Source organism: Drosophila innubila (genome assembly GCF_004354385.1).
Source record: "Drosophila innubila isolate TH190305 chromosome 3L unlocalized genomic scaffold, UK_Dinn_1.0 0_D_3L, whole genome shotgun sequence".
NCBI classification, from domain to species: Eukaryota; Metazoa; Arthropoda; class Insecta; order Diptera; family Drosophilidae; genus Drosophila; species Drosophila innubila.
This window is the reverse complement of record NW_022995376.1, coordinates 7,098,199-7,114,467: the sequence shown is the minus strand read 5'-3', so window position 1 is coordinate 7,114,467 and position 16,269 is coordinate 7,098,199. Positions and strand designations below refer to the sequence as shown.

Genomic DNA, 16,269 nt, shown 5'->3' with positions numbered 1-16,269 from the left:
AATTCTAATTCAGATCTTTCAAGTTCATTAGCTTCACACAAATCTTACTTTTTAACGCACTTCATTAAGAGTTATCAATCAATTCAATACATGCAAACATAAAAAAAAACAATAATTAACTACCTACATACGAATATTATGTAAATTTTTGCCTTTGAAGAAATTTTTAGAAAAAAGAAACGATTTCATTATTACTTATATATACATATATTCAACCAGAAAACGAACAATAAAATTGCAACTTTTTTGGCATCCAAAAAAGCGAAAAACACAAAAAAAAAATTAAACTAGTTTTCTTATAAATGGGAACAATAAAGGAACAATTGGTAAATATTCTATTTTTTAATATTATAACGATCTGAGTTCCTGCTTGTTATATATTCCCAATATTATCAGTGATAACTATAAATAAAGCTCAATATTAAAATGCACTTTCCGTATTTATTACATATTTTTTATTTTATTGATTTATCTTTATGCATTACACGCCGAACGGGACACATCTTTTTCGTTATACATCAGCTAAATTCAGTTTCGCATTATTTTGTTAGTATTATGTTGCAGTTTTTGGGCCTTTTGTTAATATTATCTGTATTATATAGTAATTATAATATAATTTATTATGTCTATAATTAAATATATGACAGTGTTTAGTTTTTACGTTGCACGCAACGCAACGGCACAGGCGGCACGCCCCCTCTAACACCCCCTTCAACCAAAAGGTAGAGGCTGGAAAATTTTAGAAATCTGTCCATTTGATTGCCGTGTTTTTGTTGTTATATTGTATAAAAAATTTGTCAAATTGTTGTTGCCACCTGGCGTGCCACATGAACCGTTTGTGTCTGCTGCTGCTACTATTGTTGTATAGTTATTATTATTATTATTGTTTAGTTTAGTTTATTCAATTCAATTTCATTTATTGCTACACGTTATGTCAAGTATATATACAAAAATTCATCAACTACGCTAAACAATTTCAGTTTTGCTTTTAATTATAACAATATTTATTTATCTTTTATCTTGTAATGATTTAGTTACTGTTTAAATATACGTTGAATGCAATTTCATACAATGATTGCAATGATTTCTTGCTACACGTAGTTTAAGCTGCCTTATTTTCTCTATGTGTGAGTGAGTGTGTGTATTTAGGTGTATTGTGAATGTGTGTGTGTATGTATGTGAGAGAGTGAAATGCATTAAGTTGCCGTATAAATTTTCTATACAAATACATATATATAGATAGAATTTATATATATATATATATATATATAATACGAAATGCTAAACTTTGGTTTTATGCTACAGATGTGCACACAATGGCCAACACATAAACTTAGAAACTATAACAAAAATAATCAAATAAATTAAAATATTAAAACACATTCATATCATTCTATTCTGTTCTACATGGAGTTCCTTTCCTAACGACTAACATAGATGTGAGTTAAGTGTTGTATTTGTTGTTTGATTGATAAGAATTCCTTTCATAAGTAATGGTATTTTGCATTTTGAAACCCTGAAGACTGCAGATTTTCCATTTTCATTATACGTATCATCTTGTATGGCATTGACTTGGGTTATTTGAAGTTAGAATAAATGTAGATCCATTAGGCTTTATATATATGGACTGTGCCCAAATGATAATGTGCATTGCATTTGCGTTTCATATAACATAATTTGATAATTTCACTTTTCTTGTGCTTAGATATACAAAAAAACCTCTAATAGTTTTGGCATAAACTTAAATGTACTATAAACATTTAAACAAAAGTTTACAGTTTACGATTGTTTTTGTATTTTTTTTTTTCTAATGGTTTTTTACAAAATCTTTTACAAATTTCTATAATAATTTCGGAGATATTCTTACGGTTTGCATATTTCTTTGTTAGCCTCAACTACTCGTAGAAGCAGCAAAAATAATTTTGGTTTTACATTATTTTTTTTTTTTTAATAAATTTGAGTCGAAAAAAAGTTGATGTGACATGGAAGTAGATTTGGGGAGGAGGCTGATCAGTTGGCGCCTTATAAGTTAAATGCCATCATTGTGATTTGTTTCCCTACAATTAGCAACAATCTCGACTACATATTGATTGAGTTAAATAATACTTTGGGTTAGTTTTGTGGAAAGTACCAGAAGAAATTCAGCAGTTAAGAGAGAGAGATAGAAAAGGGGGATAAAGATTTGGTAATTTAAGCACCGATTAAATTGTTTGCTGTTGGACTGGAAAATAGAAAAAGATTTGCCATTTTCATGTTATGTTTTTCATAAATTGTTCTTTTAGTTATGGTTACTTTTCTTTTTGTTTTTGTTAAGCTTACAAAACTAGTTAAATACTTGCTATTTTCATAGTACATACAAGTAGGTATATAAATTATAAAATAGTTTTGCGTGTAAAATATATGTAAAATGTTGCATTTCGTTTTCTTCATTTTGCAATATATTGGTTATATACGCTTATACACAAATACATACATATAGAGCTATGTAAATGTTTTGCTTGTTGTTGTAGCTTTTGTTGTTGTTGGTTGTTCTGTATGCAACTAATGCTTTGCCATTTAAAAGTCTTAAGAATTATAGTAAATATGTATAAATGTTTACGTTACATATAGATAACGTTTTATAAATATATTTATAGATGTGTTTGTGTGTGTGTGTGAGTGTGTGTTGTTGATGTGAGTAAAGCTGCTTCTGCCGCTTAATCCTGCACCTCCCGATACGGCACCTCCGACGTCACTGAGAATGACTCAAAATAATGATTCAAGAACTCAAACGTCGGTCGCTTCTCCGGCACCGCATCCCAGCATTGCAAGAGCAGATGATAGATATTGTCGGGGAAGTAATGATTTGTTGGCTTTGGCATGCGGAAACCGCGCTCAATGTTCTCAATAACCTCACGACTATGCATGCCCGGATAGGGCACTTGTCCGTACGTGAAAAGCTCCATTAGCAGTATACCATATGACCACACATCCGACTTGATGCTAAACTTGCCATAGATGATGGCCTCGGGCGCTGTCCACTTGACGGGAAAGCGGGATCCCTGCTTGGGACAGTACTCATCATCGGCAATGACGCGCGCCAATCCAAAATCACATATCTTTGCCACATTATTCTCGCCAATGAGCACATTTCGGGCCGCCAAATCACGATGGATGAGCAGCTTGGACTCCAGATACTCCATGCCGCTGGCCACCTGCGTGGCAATATAGATGAGATCCTCAAAGTGCAAATAGCGACCGTCGCCCTCACGCAAAAAGTCCAAGAGGCTGCCCTTTGACATGAATTCCTGCACAATATAGATGGGCTCCTCCTGCAAAATGATATAAGCATTAACAAACCGCTGGGCATGGTGTTAAAGGTCATTTAACTGACCTGTGAGCAGACGGCATAGAGGGCCACAAGGCGATTGTGTCGAAACTTTTTCATGATGGCCGCCTCCTGGAGGAACGCAGCCGTTGACATGGTTCCCTCGCGCAACGTTTTGACCGCCACATCGATGCTGTTGCGCCACTTGCCGTAGAAGACCTCGCCAAAGTTGCCGCGTCCCAATTTACGCACCAACTGTATCTCAGAGCGTGGTATCTCGTACTTGTCGCGCAGCTCTGGACCCAGATCCCACATCTGTGGCTGCGGTTTGGGGCAGGGACGCGACAGAATGTGACACAGACCGAGGGCGTTTTCTAAAAATGAAAGAGTATGTGAGTTTTTGTCTTAAAAAACTACTTTTTATTGATGTCTCTGTCTCTACTTACTGCTGTAGGCCATGACCAGGGCCTGAAGCGATGGAAACGTTTGATTTGTGGCTATGTAGTAGCCACCATTGTCCAGTGGCTTGATGCGATAGTGCTTCACATGATAGCCGCGTACATCTTCCCAATCCTTAACGGATAGCGAATAGCCATTGGGATTGTGTTCCGAGGGACGCACTAGAAATGTGCCACGCGGATTCTCCTCCGCCAGCAGCAACTTATCCGCCTCCTTGCGCAGCACGTTCTCAAAGAACCAGCTGTGGACAAAAACAAGATATTTATGAGTATATAAAGAGAGTTTGGAAACTGGGAGGGAATCAGAACTTACTCTTCGCTGTTGACACTTCGCTCCTCGGCCACAAAGTTGAGCGGTATCAGACCCTCCTGGCGTGTACTCAGATTGACAACGCGCCACCAATCGGATTCGGTATCGTCGATGACCTCCATGCGGTCGCCCTTCATAAAGCTCAAGTCAGACTCATCGCGCGATTTATAATCGTACAGAGCAACAACAACGCGTCGCTTTGGCAGAACACCAGGCACACCAGCTGCATAGATAGATAGATAGATAGATAGTTATAGATAAATGTAGTAGTTTGAACTAAAGGTTTAATTTCGACCAATCTCTCCTAAGAAAGCTATATGCAGTAATAAATTGAGACTAATTTGCACAAAAAACAGACTAATAGGCTATTTCCACAACCACTCACATTTACCACATTTGCTCACATTTGAATGTGGCACATTTTTGGCTTTCCACGACCAAATGTGAAACTGTTTTAACATTTGCCATTCATCCAAGCCAAATCAGCTGTTCGGATTCTGTACAAAAATTATAAAAAGCGAGTTTATTGATAAACATCTCGTGTTCGATAAAAAAAATACTGAAATTCGACGGGGTGAATGTCAAAAAAAAACTTAACATTCATTATGAATAAGTCAAAATGATCATTCGGAATTTGTACTGAATTGAAGTCCACATTCGGGCCGAATGATGAAAATGGCGTCGAATGTGCCAAATGTGCGGTCGTGGAAATAGGCTATAAAATGGCTATAACGTTTTTATCAAGAATATATATGGAATCTGCAACATCTTTAAAGCGTTACACATTTGTAGATAAAATTATAATACCCTCTGCAGGTATATAAAATGAAAGAGTGAGAGAGCTAGTCGAGCTGCCGAGCTAGTGGCAATTTGCGTCTGGCTGGCACTGTAAATTTGATTTGTACGCGTTGAGGCGACGCTTAAATTGCAATTTATGTGCGACAAATTGGCAACAAATTTTTAACACGGCGCCCGCAATCAAGTCAAAATCTAATTGCAAGTTAATGAGTTACGGCAGGGGTTTTTCAAGGGGATTTTATGTGTAAAATTTACAATTTTCTTAGCATACAATTTGGCGCAGCGTCCAAGTGTCATATATCAATTGCATTTTTTATGCCAAGCCACATTTGTTTTAAATTTTTTTCGTTTTTGGCACTGAATTGCATTTGGCTAATTGATTTAGCCAACTTGGCGTGTGTGTTCTTACTACTTTGTTCTTATTTAAATTGTTGTAGTTGTTGTTGTTGCCTTGCCCTGCATTCGGTATTCAGCATGCTGACAATGGCAAAGTCGACAAATCTGGAACCTTTGAAAATGCATTTGACGGGTTTACACGACCTAAGCGGCTTTCGACCAACTAAAATCTGGACACATGCAAATGGTAATCAAACGACGATTAGGTCCGCAAGCCCATCGAAGGCCTAACTGACTAGCCAGCCAACTAATTTCTTAGTTTATTTAATGGTGCATAGGAATTACTTATAAATAGTGACACTTTTAGCCCTTATACAACTTTCATTTCCTGTTTCGTTTAACGACTTGAGTTCTAATTATGCAATTTGCAGTTCAGTTTGTCGGTTTGTCAGTTTGCCTGGTCAAGGTTAACAGCTGTCACATTAGCACTGCAAATACGCGACTGACCTTCCCGTTTGCGTGACCCTACAACACTCCGGAGACGGAACTTTAATTATGAAAAGGTGGGGTGAATTCACCACATAACATTTGCTACAAATAGAAACTTGGCGCTTCATTGAGGTTGGGGGCATAAAGTCAAACAGCTAATTAAAGCCAGAAGTGACTCCCCAAAGTAAACGTAATTACATATGTGGTTCAGTGTTGACAGAATTAACAGAAAATAGCTAATTTGAATATAACAAAAAGATAGCTAGAAATAGCTTAAAAATATTATTAGAAATTTATTATTATTAATAAAAAAAAAAACAGGGAACGTAAGTATTTTATGTATTTAAAAATATGTAATTATATTTATTATCTGAATATAACAAAAAGATAGCTAGAAATAGTTTTAAGTATCATTGATTTATTATTAATAAAAAAAAAAAAAAATCAGGGAATAAAGTATTTTATGTATTTAAAAAAATGTAATTATATTGATTATCTGTTGATTTTTAAAAATTTTGATCAATGACTGTAATCATATTTGAGTACAAAAAATCATTATTTTTTTATTGTAATATAAAAATTAGTTTTAATTCTTGGTTTACGGGTATGACTTTTTCCCAGTATTGTTGCAAATCCCTATAATTTGTTTGTTAATAGCCAGACCTTTAGATAATAGCTTTTCAAATTTGCTTTCCACAATAAAGATACATTTATATTAACCACATACCAATTTTGTAAAGGAATTCATTTTGTTTTTTAGATTTTTCCTCCCCTCTCCATTCCCCTCGTACTTACTTGGCGTTGTGCGCGTTCGTATGATATCCACGCCGCCCTTGGCGCCTATTTTCAGTGGACCGCGATTCGGATCTGGCGTATAGCGTGAGTCCAGGGAGCCGCCATTGTTGTGCTTTTGGCCAAGGGCAGTGGCAACAGCACCGCCAACACCGCCGCTGTTGCTGTTAATGTGCGTCTGGCCAAAAGTGTAGTCGGACTTCTTATAGCCGCCCGTTGGATAGGCTAATGCCAGTTCCTGATCCTGTCGTTTGCTGCAGCATTTGTTGCCCATTGTTGTGTGTGTGTGTGTGTATTGTTGTTCTCTATGTTGTTCTGCTTAGTGTGCTTGTGGCTGTTGTTGTTGATTTTGCGAATTCAGTTGCAGCTGCAGCGGCAACGCATATTTGGCATATTACGAGTTGCAGTGTTTACTTAATAATAATTGAAAAGATTTGTTTACGCTGTTAAAGTTGTTGTAGCTTTATGGCTGCCGCTGTTTTTGTTATGGTTGTAATTAGTATTTTTTTTAAACTATCAGTCAATTTGTGTGGTTGTGTATATGTGTGTGTGTGTTGTTGTGTGTATGTGATGTGTTGTGTTTGAAGTTGCCTCTAAGCTGCTTGCATCAAAAGTTGCATGGAGGGCATTGCCTTGATTTATAATCGCTTTCAAAAATGCATTTCGTATATATAAAAAAAATAATTAATTCTTTTTGTTACTGCTGTTGTTGTTGATGTTGCTGCAGAGCTTAGCTGGCTGCTGTTTGTTGATTATCCTTGTGGTTTTGTGTCCTGCCAGCGACCTTAGCCAGCAACTGTCTGCACATTGTTTAAGCCTTTTCCACCTGCAACAAACCAAAAATAAACAAAATCCAAAAATTAGTTACTCTTCAAATAAATATTCATTAAAAGCACATTTAAAATGTTCATCCCACACACAAAGCCACACAAACAAACACACACACTAAAACATTCTCTGTCGACAGACAGACACAAAGGCAAATTAGAGTCCAGTGACCCAGGAGCAGACAAAAGGACAAAGTCCATGGTCCTGTGTGCAGTTTGCCCTTGCTGCGTGTCCTGTGCTCTGCATTTTGCCGTTTCTCTGCCTTAGATCAACGTTTTTGGCACATCATTTCACTTGACTTGCCAGCAGCAACAACAACGACGGCAACAACAACAGCAACAGTAGGTTGACCATTGCACAGACGACAGTTGCTGTTGTCAACCAACAAATTCAGCCACTGCAATTGCAACTGCAACGAAGCTTATCCTCAGAAAGTCGAAGATTTAATACACTTGCTCTAGAGCCCTATAATCAAATTTTAACTGATCGTTCCTATGACGTTGTTATAATGCTATAAAAGTCCGAAAACAACAAGTTTGAATAGCATGCCAGTCCATTCTAATTACTTAATATGTGAGTTGGGATAAGATATTCCATGAAATAAGAAAATTTCTCTACTTAAGCATGAATTTCGTGCTGTTGTTCCCATGACTATATATGATATATAATAAAGTAATCCTATTTTAACCAAGTTTGAATGACAAAGCTTGTCTATTACAATCTGTGAATTTTACTAAGATATATCAATAAATATTAAATTTTTTTTTATATTAAAGTTTTATTATGTATGATATATTAGTCAAATTTTTTTCCAATTTTACACAGCATGTATAAAACAATGCCGAAAACATAATCTCGAGTTTGGTCAAGATATCTTAAGAAATATTAAAGTTTCGCTCCTATTAATTTTATCAATTCAATTTCAGCTCCTCGTCCTTATCAATAATCCACATACTTTAATGCACACCACATTTGTTGACAAACTTATAATACCCTCTGCAAAGGAGTAACAAATGTTAGGGAGCAGCTGGAACCAGGCTGGACTCTTTGTCTATTGACTGAAGGCTGGCGGGCATCTGTTTATTGTTCAATTGGATAATTATGGTCTCAAGTGTGGCAAGTGTGTGCGTGAAAGAGAGGAGGAGTGAGAGTGAGAGAGACAGACCAACCAGAGCATAGATTCTCTTATGCTGCAGAGCACTTTCCCCCAAAATTTAATTGTTATTGTTGCGCATTTCTTGGCTCAACATTTTGGTGTGTGCTCAAATGGGGGTGAGTGTGTGTGTGTGTGAGTTGTGTGTGCGCAGCTGCCATGAAATTGTGTTGCCAGTTGGCAGGATGCATTTTGCGGCATTAACTAATATCCTGGCATTGTCTCAACTTATCTTGCTGTCAATTATTAAAGTGCAGCGCATGTTGAACTCAACTTGCAACAAATGTGTGGCATACACACACACACACACACACACTACAGCAATAAAAACGCTGGCATCGAAATGGAAATCGTAGAAAGTCAAATATTCATATGATTCCTTTGGCTTTCGCTTTGGCACACATGACCAAATACGATGCTATCATCCTGTTGTCCTTTTGGCTTCTGGCTAAACTCGAGAGGACAACGACGCGACGTTTGAGTCTACGTTTATTGTCCTGCTGTCGAGTTGATAAAAGCCACGACGAGACGCGTCGCGCTTTAAACAGCAACAAAATCCAATAAAACTTTCTGCACATTTGCCTTGCGCATAAAAGTCAAACTTTTCATTTCTGGCGAGAGTTCATGAACTCCACGCAGCATCAACAGCAGCAGCAGCAGCAACAACAAAGGCCACCTCTGGGGTCAACAGCAACCTCAATCGGGGCAATAAAAATAAAACAGAGAAAAAGGAAAACCAAAAAATAAACATTGGCAGTATACACAAGACATGCTTTAATTTATATGGCGAATGTCTCAGTGTCGTCAATGAATTGTTGCATTTTACAACCTTCATAATACTTGCAAACCAATCTTTATAGCCTGCCCCAGGTTAAAGGTAAAGAAATAGCTGATCAAGGTGGGTCGAAGACAGGCGAAAAGAAAGTAAAGAAGCTTTACCGACAAAATGGTATAAAATAGAACTATCAAATCTTGAACAAGTTATATACTAGTCCTTATAGGGTCATATTAGCAAGGGAAATTTATATTACACTTTAAAGGATTTATATGTTTCTAAAGAAAATCACACAACATGTAATGAATTTATTTCAAATCTATGTACAGTTTAACTGTTTACAAAACTCTCGTGTTTTCCGCTTGATTTTCTCCATTTTTTTGTTGTATATTTTGATTGAGTAATGGCCGCTATAATTTCCGTCAGTTGTGTTGTGGTTGCCATTTTTGAAAACACCTCAAAAATAATAGCTGCCACCGTAGCATGCCCCACACACACACAAACACACATGCACACGCAATGAAAACAACGACCAGAACTAGAACAACACACTACCAAACGACAGGTGGCGCTAAAACACTGCGCTCACAAGCACACACAAAAGTAAAAAAGAACGCATTTCAAATGTTGCATGGTTGGGGAGGAAAGAGTAGAGAAATGTTGAAACCGAAACTATGAATATTTCATAGTTGATGGGCAGTTCTCAGTTATCCGATGCTGACAGCGACATACTTTGCCATGTATGGAAACGCCTGACATGAAATTGTAAATTTCTGGCTTTGTTCTGAATTGGAATTTGGTGTTGCATTGTTGTTGTTGTTGTTGTTGTTGTTGTTGTTGTTGCAAGTTGACAAAACGAAATGAATACTTAATTGGATATTGTGGCTTTGGGTGCGCCTGAAAGTCGGCAATGCATTTGAAACTTATGCTATGTTTGGTTGCTTAAGTTCAAAGTCGTCAAGGATTCATATGCAATAAAGTACCACAAATCATGTAAAGAGGATTAACAAAGTACAACATTGAATTGGCTTTGAGAAATAAACAACTCTGGCATAAATAAAAGCCACAATAGAGTTTAACATTTCTTATTTGATATTAAATTAGCAAATAAAAAGCCAAAAATAAAATTGCGGAAACTTAAACAAAAAATTTCCTTTGACATTTTTAACTTTCCGCTTTATTTGATAGTCTTAGGACTGCCAAGTAATACCTATTTAGCATACAGATTTGCCAAATAATTTAACAGTCGCCTCTTAATAGTTTGTTTGCCCTCCAGAGTGAAAATTGTGACACAGAGAGTTGTGAATAAATGTCCCTGGCGGAAGACCCAAAAGTGCCGCACATCTAATAAAATCAAATAAAATGCAAAAATTTATGAAATGAAATGGGCAGTCATGTGGTTTTTCGGGGCACCAGGGACATAATGGGGAACGGGACGTCTGCGTCATTCCTCGAGGATATAAAGGCATTAACTGTAAATGCCGTAATGCCGTCATTTCCTGCTGACAGCAGGCTGACAAAACCAGAAAACATATATACGTAGTTACACCCACTACACACACCCACACACAAATTCGCAGGATATTTGGATACCGACTGCGGGCATGTAAAGAAGTCCTTTACATTATTTTGGCAGGGGGTTTATTGCGCCACATTATTATTATTATACGTATTCCCCGACAGTGCCCCTTTTTTGTTGTCAGCTGACGCCTCAAACACACACACTACACACACACATACAAACTAAACACAGTTGCCGCCTACTTAAAAAGTCAATTTTTGTGACGTCGTCATTCTGTTGCCGTTTGACTGTCTCACTCACCTGCCCCTTTGCTCTATCAGCTGCACATTGTCAGTCGTTCACCTTTAAACGTCACGTGCTATCGATTTAATCGAGACACAGAGCAGCAGACTTGGCTACAACTATGTCGTAGAAATGTGGGCCAAATGGCTTCAGTTTTGCATGTTATAAACAAGATATAAATGTAGATTTATTTATCCCCAGATGCGAGAAAAGATCCTTTCTATGCAAACGGACTAAACGACAGATTCCCCAGTCTCCAGTTCAATGGACAGCTCGGCGACAGTTTCTATCCAAGTATTTCTCATATTGAAATTCAATTTGTTGCATAAAACATTACCCATAATTCCGACATTGGCTTTAACTCCGACTTCGGCTTTGGGTTTAGGTTTACGTTTATAATAAATGGGCAAAACACATTTGCCAGAACGCGACAGGACAGCAAAGAGGAGATAAGGACAGGATATCGAGCAGCAGAAGTTGCAATAAATAAATGCACATGAATATATCACAACGTTATTTGCACTTTCGTGTAAATACAAAATTCAAATATAAATATCAATATCAATGAATATATTCATTACTCTTTTTTTATATCGTAATTTATTCATTTGTTTGCTTAACTCACAAATAAATCGTCAATAAATTCACAGACAGGCTAAAAAATTCATTATCAATCTGCGTTTCGTTTATAAAAACTACAAAAAAATAACAAGAATACGCTGCTGCCCGAATAGCAGATACTCCGTAAAGTTAATGAAATTCTTAGATTTTTTCGAATATTATACACTTGCAGAAAATATAATAACTTTTCCTCCCAAAATAAGATTGCTTTTAAATTGTTTTTCATTTATAATTATAGTTATAAAATACATGCTTTTAAAGGATTTTAAGTCAGCAACTAATACACGCTCTTCACAAATTTCACGGCTACAGAGTATACTTAAAAAGTTGACATTGATAAAATTATGAGTCAATTGAAAATAAAAAACTTTGTGCAAAACTTTTGACGTGTAAAAAATTCTTTGAATATTTCATTAAATATTCATTCATTCGAGAGAATGTTACGAGTCAATTATATTAAGTGAATACTTTGTGAGCTACACTTTAAAAGTTGAAAAACTTTGTAAATGAATGTGGTCTAAAAATATGAAAGAATAATAAAAGTAACTAAAATTAGAGCTTGATTAGAGGCTCGTGATTCAATTAGATGCGCCATGCGATACATTTCAGGTTGTCCATTTGCGTTTTAATAAGCTTGGAAATGAACTATGTATAGTCAGAGTCCGATAATTGGAGTTGTCACATTACTAGTTGACATTTCGCAACGGAAAGTAAATTTATTAAACATTCAGATCTATTTACAACTCAGACTGTCAAGTCAACAGCAACAACAGCACTCACGAGTACAACGAGGAGGGGAGAGCCCTGTAAGTGGTATTTTTCGAGGGCTGGGTGATTGGACCATTCCGGTTGCCTGGTCTCCCGCCCGTAATGACAACCACGCCTCGACATTAAAATGATTGCCGACCTCAGCAGCCGGGCGACGCATTGGGAAATGCCATTAAACAAATGAACTAAAAGCAATAAGCATAATAAGTCAGACTATGATCTGATCATATATTCAATATGTATATGCATGTGTACTTATTATTATTATTATTATTATTATTATGACCGACTTCAGGGACAGTGTGACAAGTTCAATCAGATGGCCTTGTGGGCGGCGCCCATATGGAGATTACATTCATTTCGATAAATGAAATGTTTTCAGAGGGGTGCACTCTGAGGCTGTAAATACTACCAAGTATATAAAATACGACAACAACAGTAACAGTAGCAGCAACAACTATAATGCACAATTAAAAATAAGTCACGTAGTTGAATGCACTAGCAACAAAAACGACAAAACAGCAGGCGATAAATTCAAAGGCGAGACACAAGTAAAAAAAAATATTGTTGTAAACATTTAAAGTTGCATTAAACGGAATACCCTGTAAAGGTGAAGTCAAAAGTAATTCTAGAGCAGCAATTCTATAACGAAAACTTAAATTACAGGGTATACAAGAGGCAAAACATTTTATAGCTACTCATATGAACATGCAATCTTATAGCTATACGATTTTTCGAACTATAGGCACATTTTGTACTTCTTCACAGGGTATTTTTAAGTCGATTTGATCATATTAAAAGCTGTCTGTCGCCTGCGTTCCCACATTAAATTACAACTGAGCAATTTTGCAGCTCTATAGTTGACTTTTTAGTCTTCATTGAGTATTTAGCAGTCAAGAACATTAAATTTTTTGTCTATCGTCTCTGTTTCGACATTAAATTACAACTAAACAAATTGTTCAACTTTAAAGTTGTTAAAGTTTTTACTTTACAGAGTATTTAGCAGTCACGCATATATTTATTGTTTTATTTTTTAGCCAGTCTGGCGCCTTTGTTTGTATACGAAGACATGCACAGCTGGACTCTCAGACTAGAACAAAGTTAAAGCTTTGGAATTCAGACACTGCCCCTAGCCCTAGGGACGTGACCAAAATAGGAGAAAGGGAAGATGTGCGAGAGAAATAGAGAGAGAGGGAGGCTGGCTGGAATTTGTGGGCGTGCCGCTTGTAACGCACAATTTGACGCATTTGTGTCGCTTGCCGCTGCGTCAATGAACGTGTGAAGTTATAAAACTGGCAGAAAATAAAGGAGTTGGAGTCGGGAGTCTTGACTTGAAATTGAAATTGGAGTCGGGAGTCGAGTGGAGCCAAGTCATGTCGAGGACGTGACCCGGGCCGGAAATGCTGCGTGCCCTCAGCACATAACACTTGCTCTGATGGTTCGACGGTTGAATGGGTGGTTGGATGGTTGAATGGGTGGTTGGATGGTTGCCTGGGTGGTCGGGTGGTTGTTTGGCTGGCTCTGCCCGCTGTGGTTGGGTTTGTCAACCTCAACAGGACGGGATGAGCTCATTACTTTAATGGGTTCTTCCGCGGATTGCGACAACCACTTCTGACTCCTGACTCCTGATTCCTAACTTCTGACTCTTGACTGCTGCCTGCGGCATCGTCTATTTTTTAAGTTAAGGCTAATGAAATATTTGTACATTATGCATTTTATTTGCATTACATTCATTCCATGCCATGGGGTCAAAGGATTACGAGCACATTCCACAAACAATCAACAGCAAGTCACCAAGTAATTAGCTTGCAAAATAAACAACAATCAAAACAGCAACAGCAACAACAACAATCTGCAAAATGGCAAACAATTTTTTTTTAAATTAACCCAGAAATCTAATTAGCGAAAGATAAAAAAAAAACAGCAGGAGCAAAAGTAAGGGCTGAACAGGACAGGACAGCAGTTGGTATGAAGCTGCGTGTCCAGGACGAGGGCTGCAAACAACATAAAAAGAAAACAAACGCACAACAGCAAACATGTAAGAAGGCTACAGTGCAGGTGCTCGACTGCTTGATGCCCTGTACTCGTATCTTTGCAGCTGTTTAATTCATTTATCATTAATTTAAAAAATATTAAAATTAAAAAAATATAAATAGAATTATCATAAAGAAGATCGCCTAAATCGTAGACTATATCAAGAAGTATTTAAATAATAAACAGTATCCTATTAAAATACATTTCTGATCGCAATTTTTAACATTTTTACAAACAAATTAAAAAAATATAAAAATTTAATAAATAATAAAATAGTACATATAAAATGAATAGTAAAAAAATAAATAAAAATTTAATAAATAATAAAACAGTACATATAATATAAATAATAAAAAAAATAAATAAAAATTTTAATAATAATACAAATATGAATTAAATAAATAAGACATTGTCACAATCTCATATTCCTTTGTAAACTTTAGCTACTGGGATATATACACAACACCAACACACACACACACACACACACAGATCCAAAAAGGGGGGCGTTGATGACGAAATCGAGACGCTGCTAAAAAAATATATAGCAGGAAAGAGAGGCGAGTGAGACGAACGTCATCTGTCGCATGTTTGCTGGGTAACCTGAGCAGCGTGGCATGCTACGGGCTTGCTGGGGAATGTCCATGACGCCCAGAGCCTGGACAAGGATCACAGGACTCAGACCCAAACCCGGACGCGGGCCAGGACCACAGCTAGCGAATGTGTTGGCAACGGAACCGGCAATTGTCCACGTACACATTGACGTCGCGAGGTCGAGTGTAATAGTTGCAATTGTTGGCACTACAAACAACCGTAATTTTCGTCAACAAAAGCAGCAACTACAACGGCAGTGGGTGCTTGGCCATGTGGCACATGAGGCAACTTAATTGCATGTTAAACAGCCAGCGCGTGCAACAACAGCAACAGCAACAAAAACAACAACAACAACAACTAGAACGCAACCATAGAAAAATTGTTGAATTATTAAAACAATATTTGTGCGCGATTAGATGGCAACAGGAAGACCTAGGCAGATGGGCGTCACCACGCCCACTGAGCTGAGCGTGAAGAAAATTACGATGGCTCTGCTGTGTGTGTTGGTATGGGCAACATGGCGCCAGGACGACGCAGGACATGGCGAGTGTTGCGAGAGTGTGTGTGTTGTAAGGTGGCAATATTTACATTTACACGCTTTATTTAACGTCCTGCTTCTTCCCTTTTTCTCGCCTGCTGTCTAAATAGCCGCCTGTGGCCAGTTAAACATGCCAAGACTCTTGACGACATCGCCTTGTTGGCCATGACGACACAACAACAATGTGGCAACGTTATCGTTTATAGCCTCTGATACCAAAAGACGCCCCAATTTCAATGTCACACGCAACATTCAAGACATAAAAGCACGACACGACTTTCAGTTTAATTCTTCTGTTGGGAAAAAAAATATAAATATTTATGTAGCTTTAACCAAAAATAATAATAAATATTAACTACAACTGTATTAGTCGGCGACAGAAAATAACAGTTATGGAACAAAATTTTAAGTATATAAATCAGGGATTATACTAATGTTTATATTTGTCTATCTTTTATGCAAATCTGCGAAAAACGTAGCTAATAAATATTTTGTAATCTTTAAATAATAATTTTAAAAAGAATTACATTTCAAGCAGTAATAAACTTATTGTTAAAAGCTATTCAAGATTGTCATCCTGCTGATTCCGTCTCCCTAAAAAATTCACTGGATGAGGTCACAGCTGTGCAGCAATTCTGAGCCCAAAGTCAAGCGACAACCGCAA

General features: G+C 37.0%; 1 protein-coding gene across 2 annotated transcripts in view; it reads right to left on the bottom strand.

Annotated features, from left to right (window-relative positions):
* Positions 1-440: 440 nt before the first annotated feature.
* Positions 441-16,269, bottom strand: part of LOC117788704 (tyrosine-protein kinase Src64B) — a 34,655-nt gene continuing 18,826 nt past the window's right edge. For both annotated transcript variants that reach the window (XM_034627544.1, XM_034627543.1), the window contains exons 3-7: positions 6,494-7,316; positions 4,079-4,298; positions 3,754-4,007; positions 3,374-3,681; positions 441-3,311 (exon numbers count right to left, since the gene is read on the bottom strand). In XM_034627544.1, the coding sequence (XP_034483435.1) occupies positions 2,697-3,311; positions 3,374-3,681; positions 3,754-4,007; positions 4,079-4,298; positions 6,494-6,764 (1,668 nt within the window). In that variant the 5' untranslated portion in view covers positions 6,765-7,316 and the 3' untranslated portion in view covers positions 441-2,696. The remainder of the gene's footprint in view (positions 3,312-3,373; positions 3,682-3,753; positions 4,008-4,078; positions 4,299-6,493; positions 7,317-16,269) is intronic.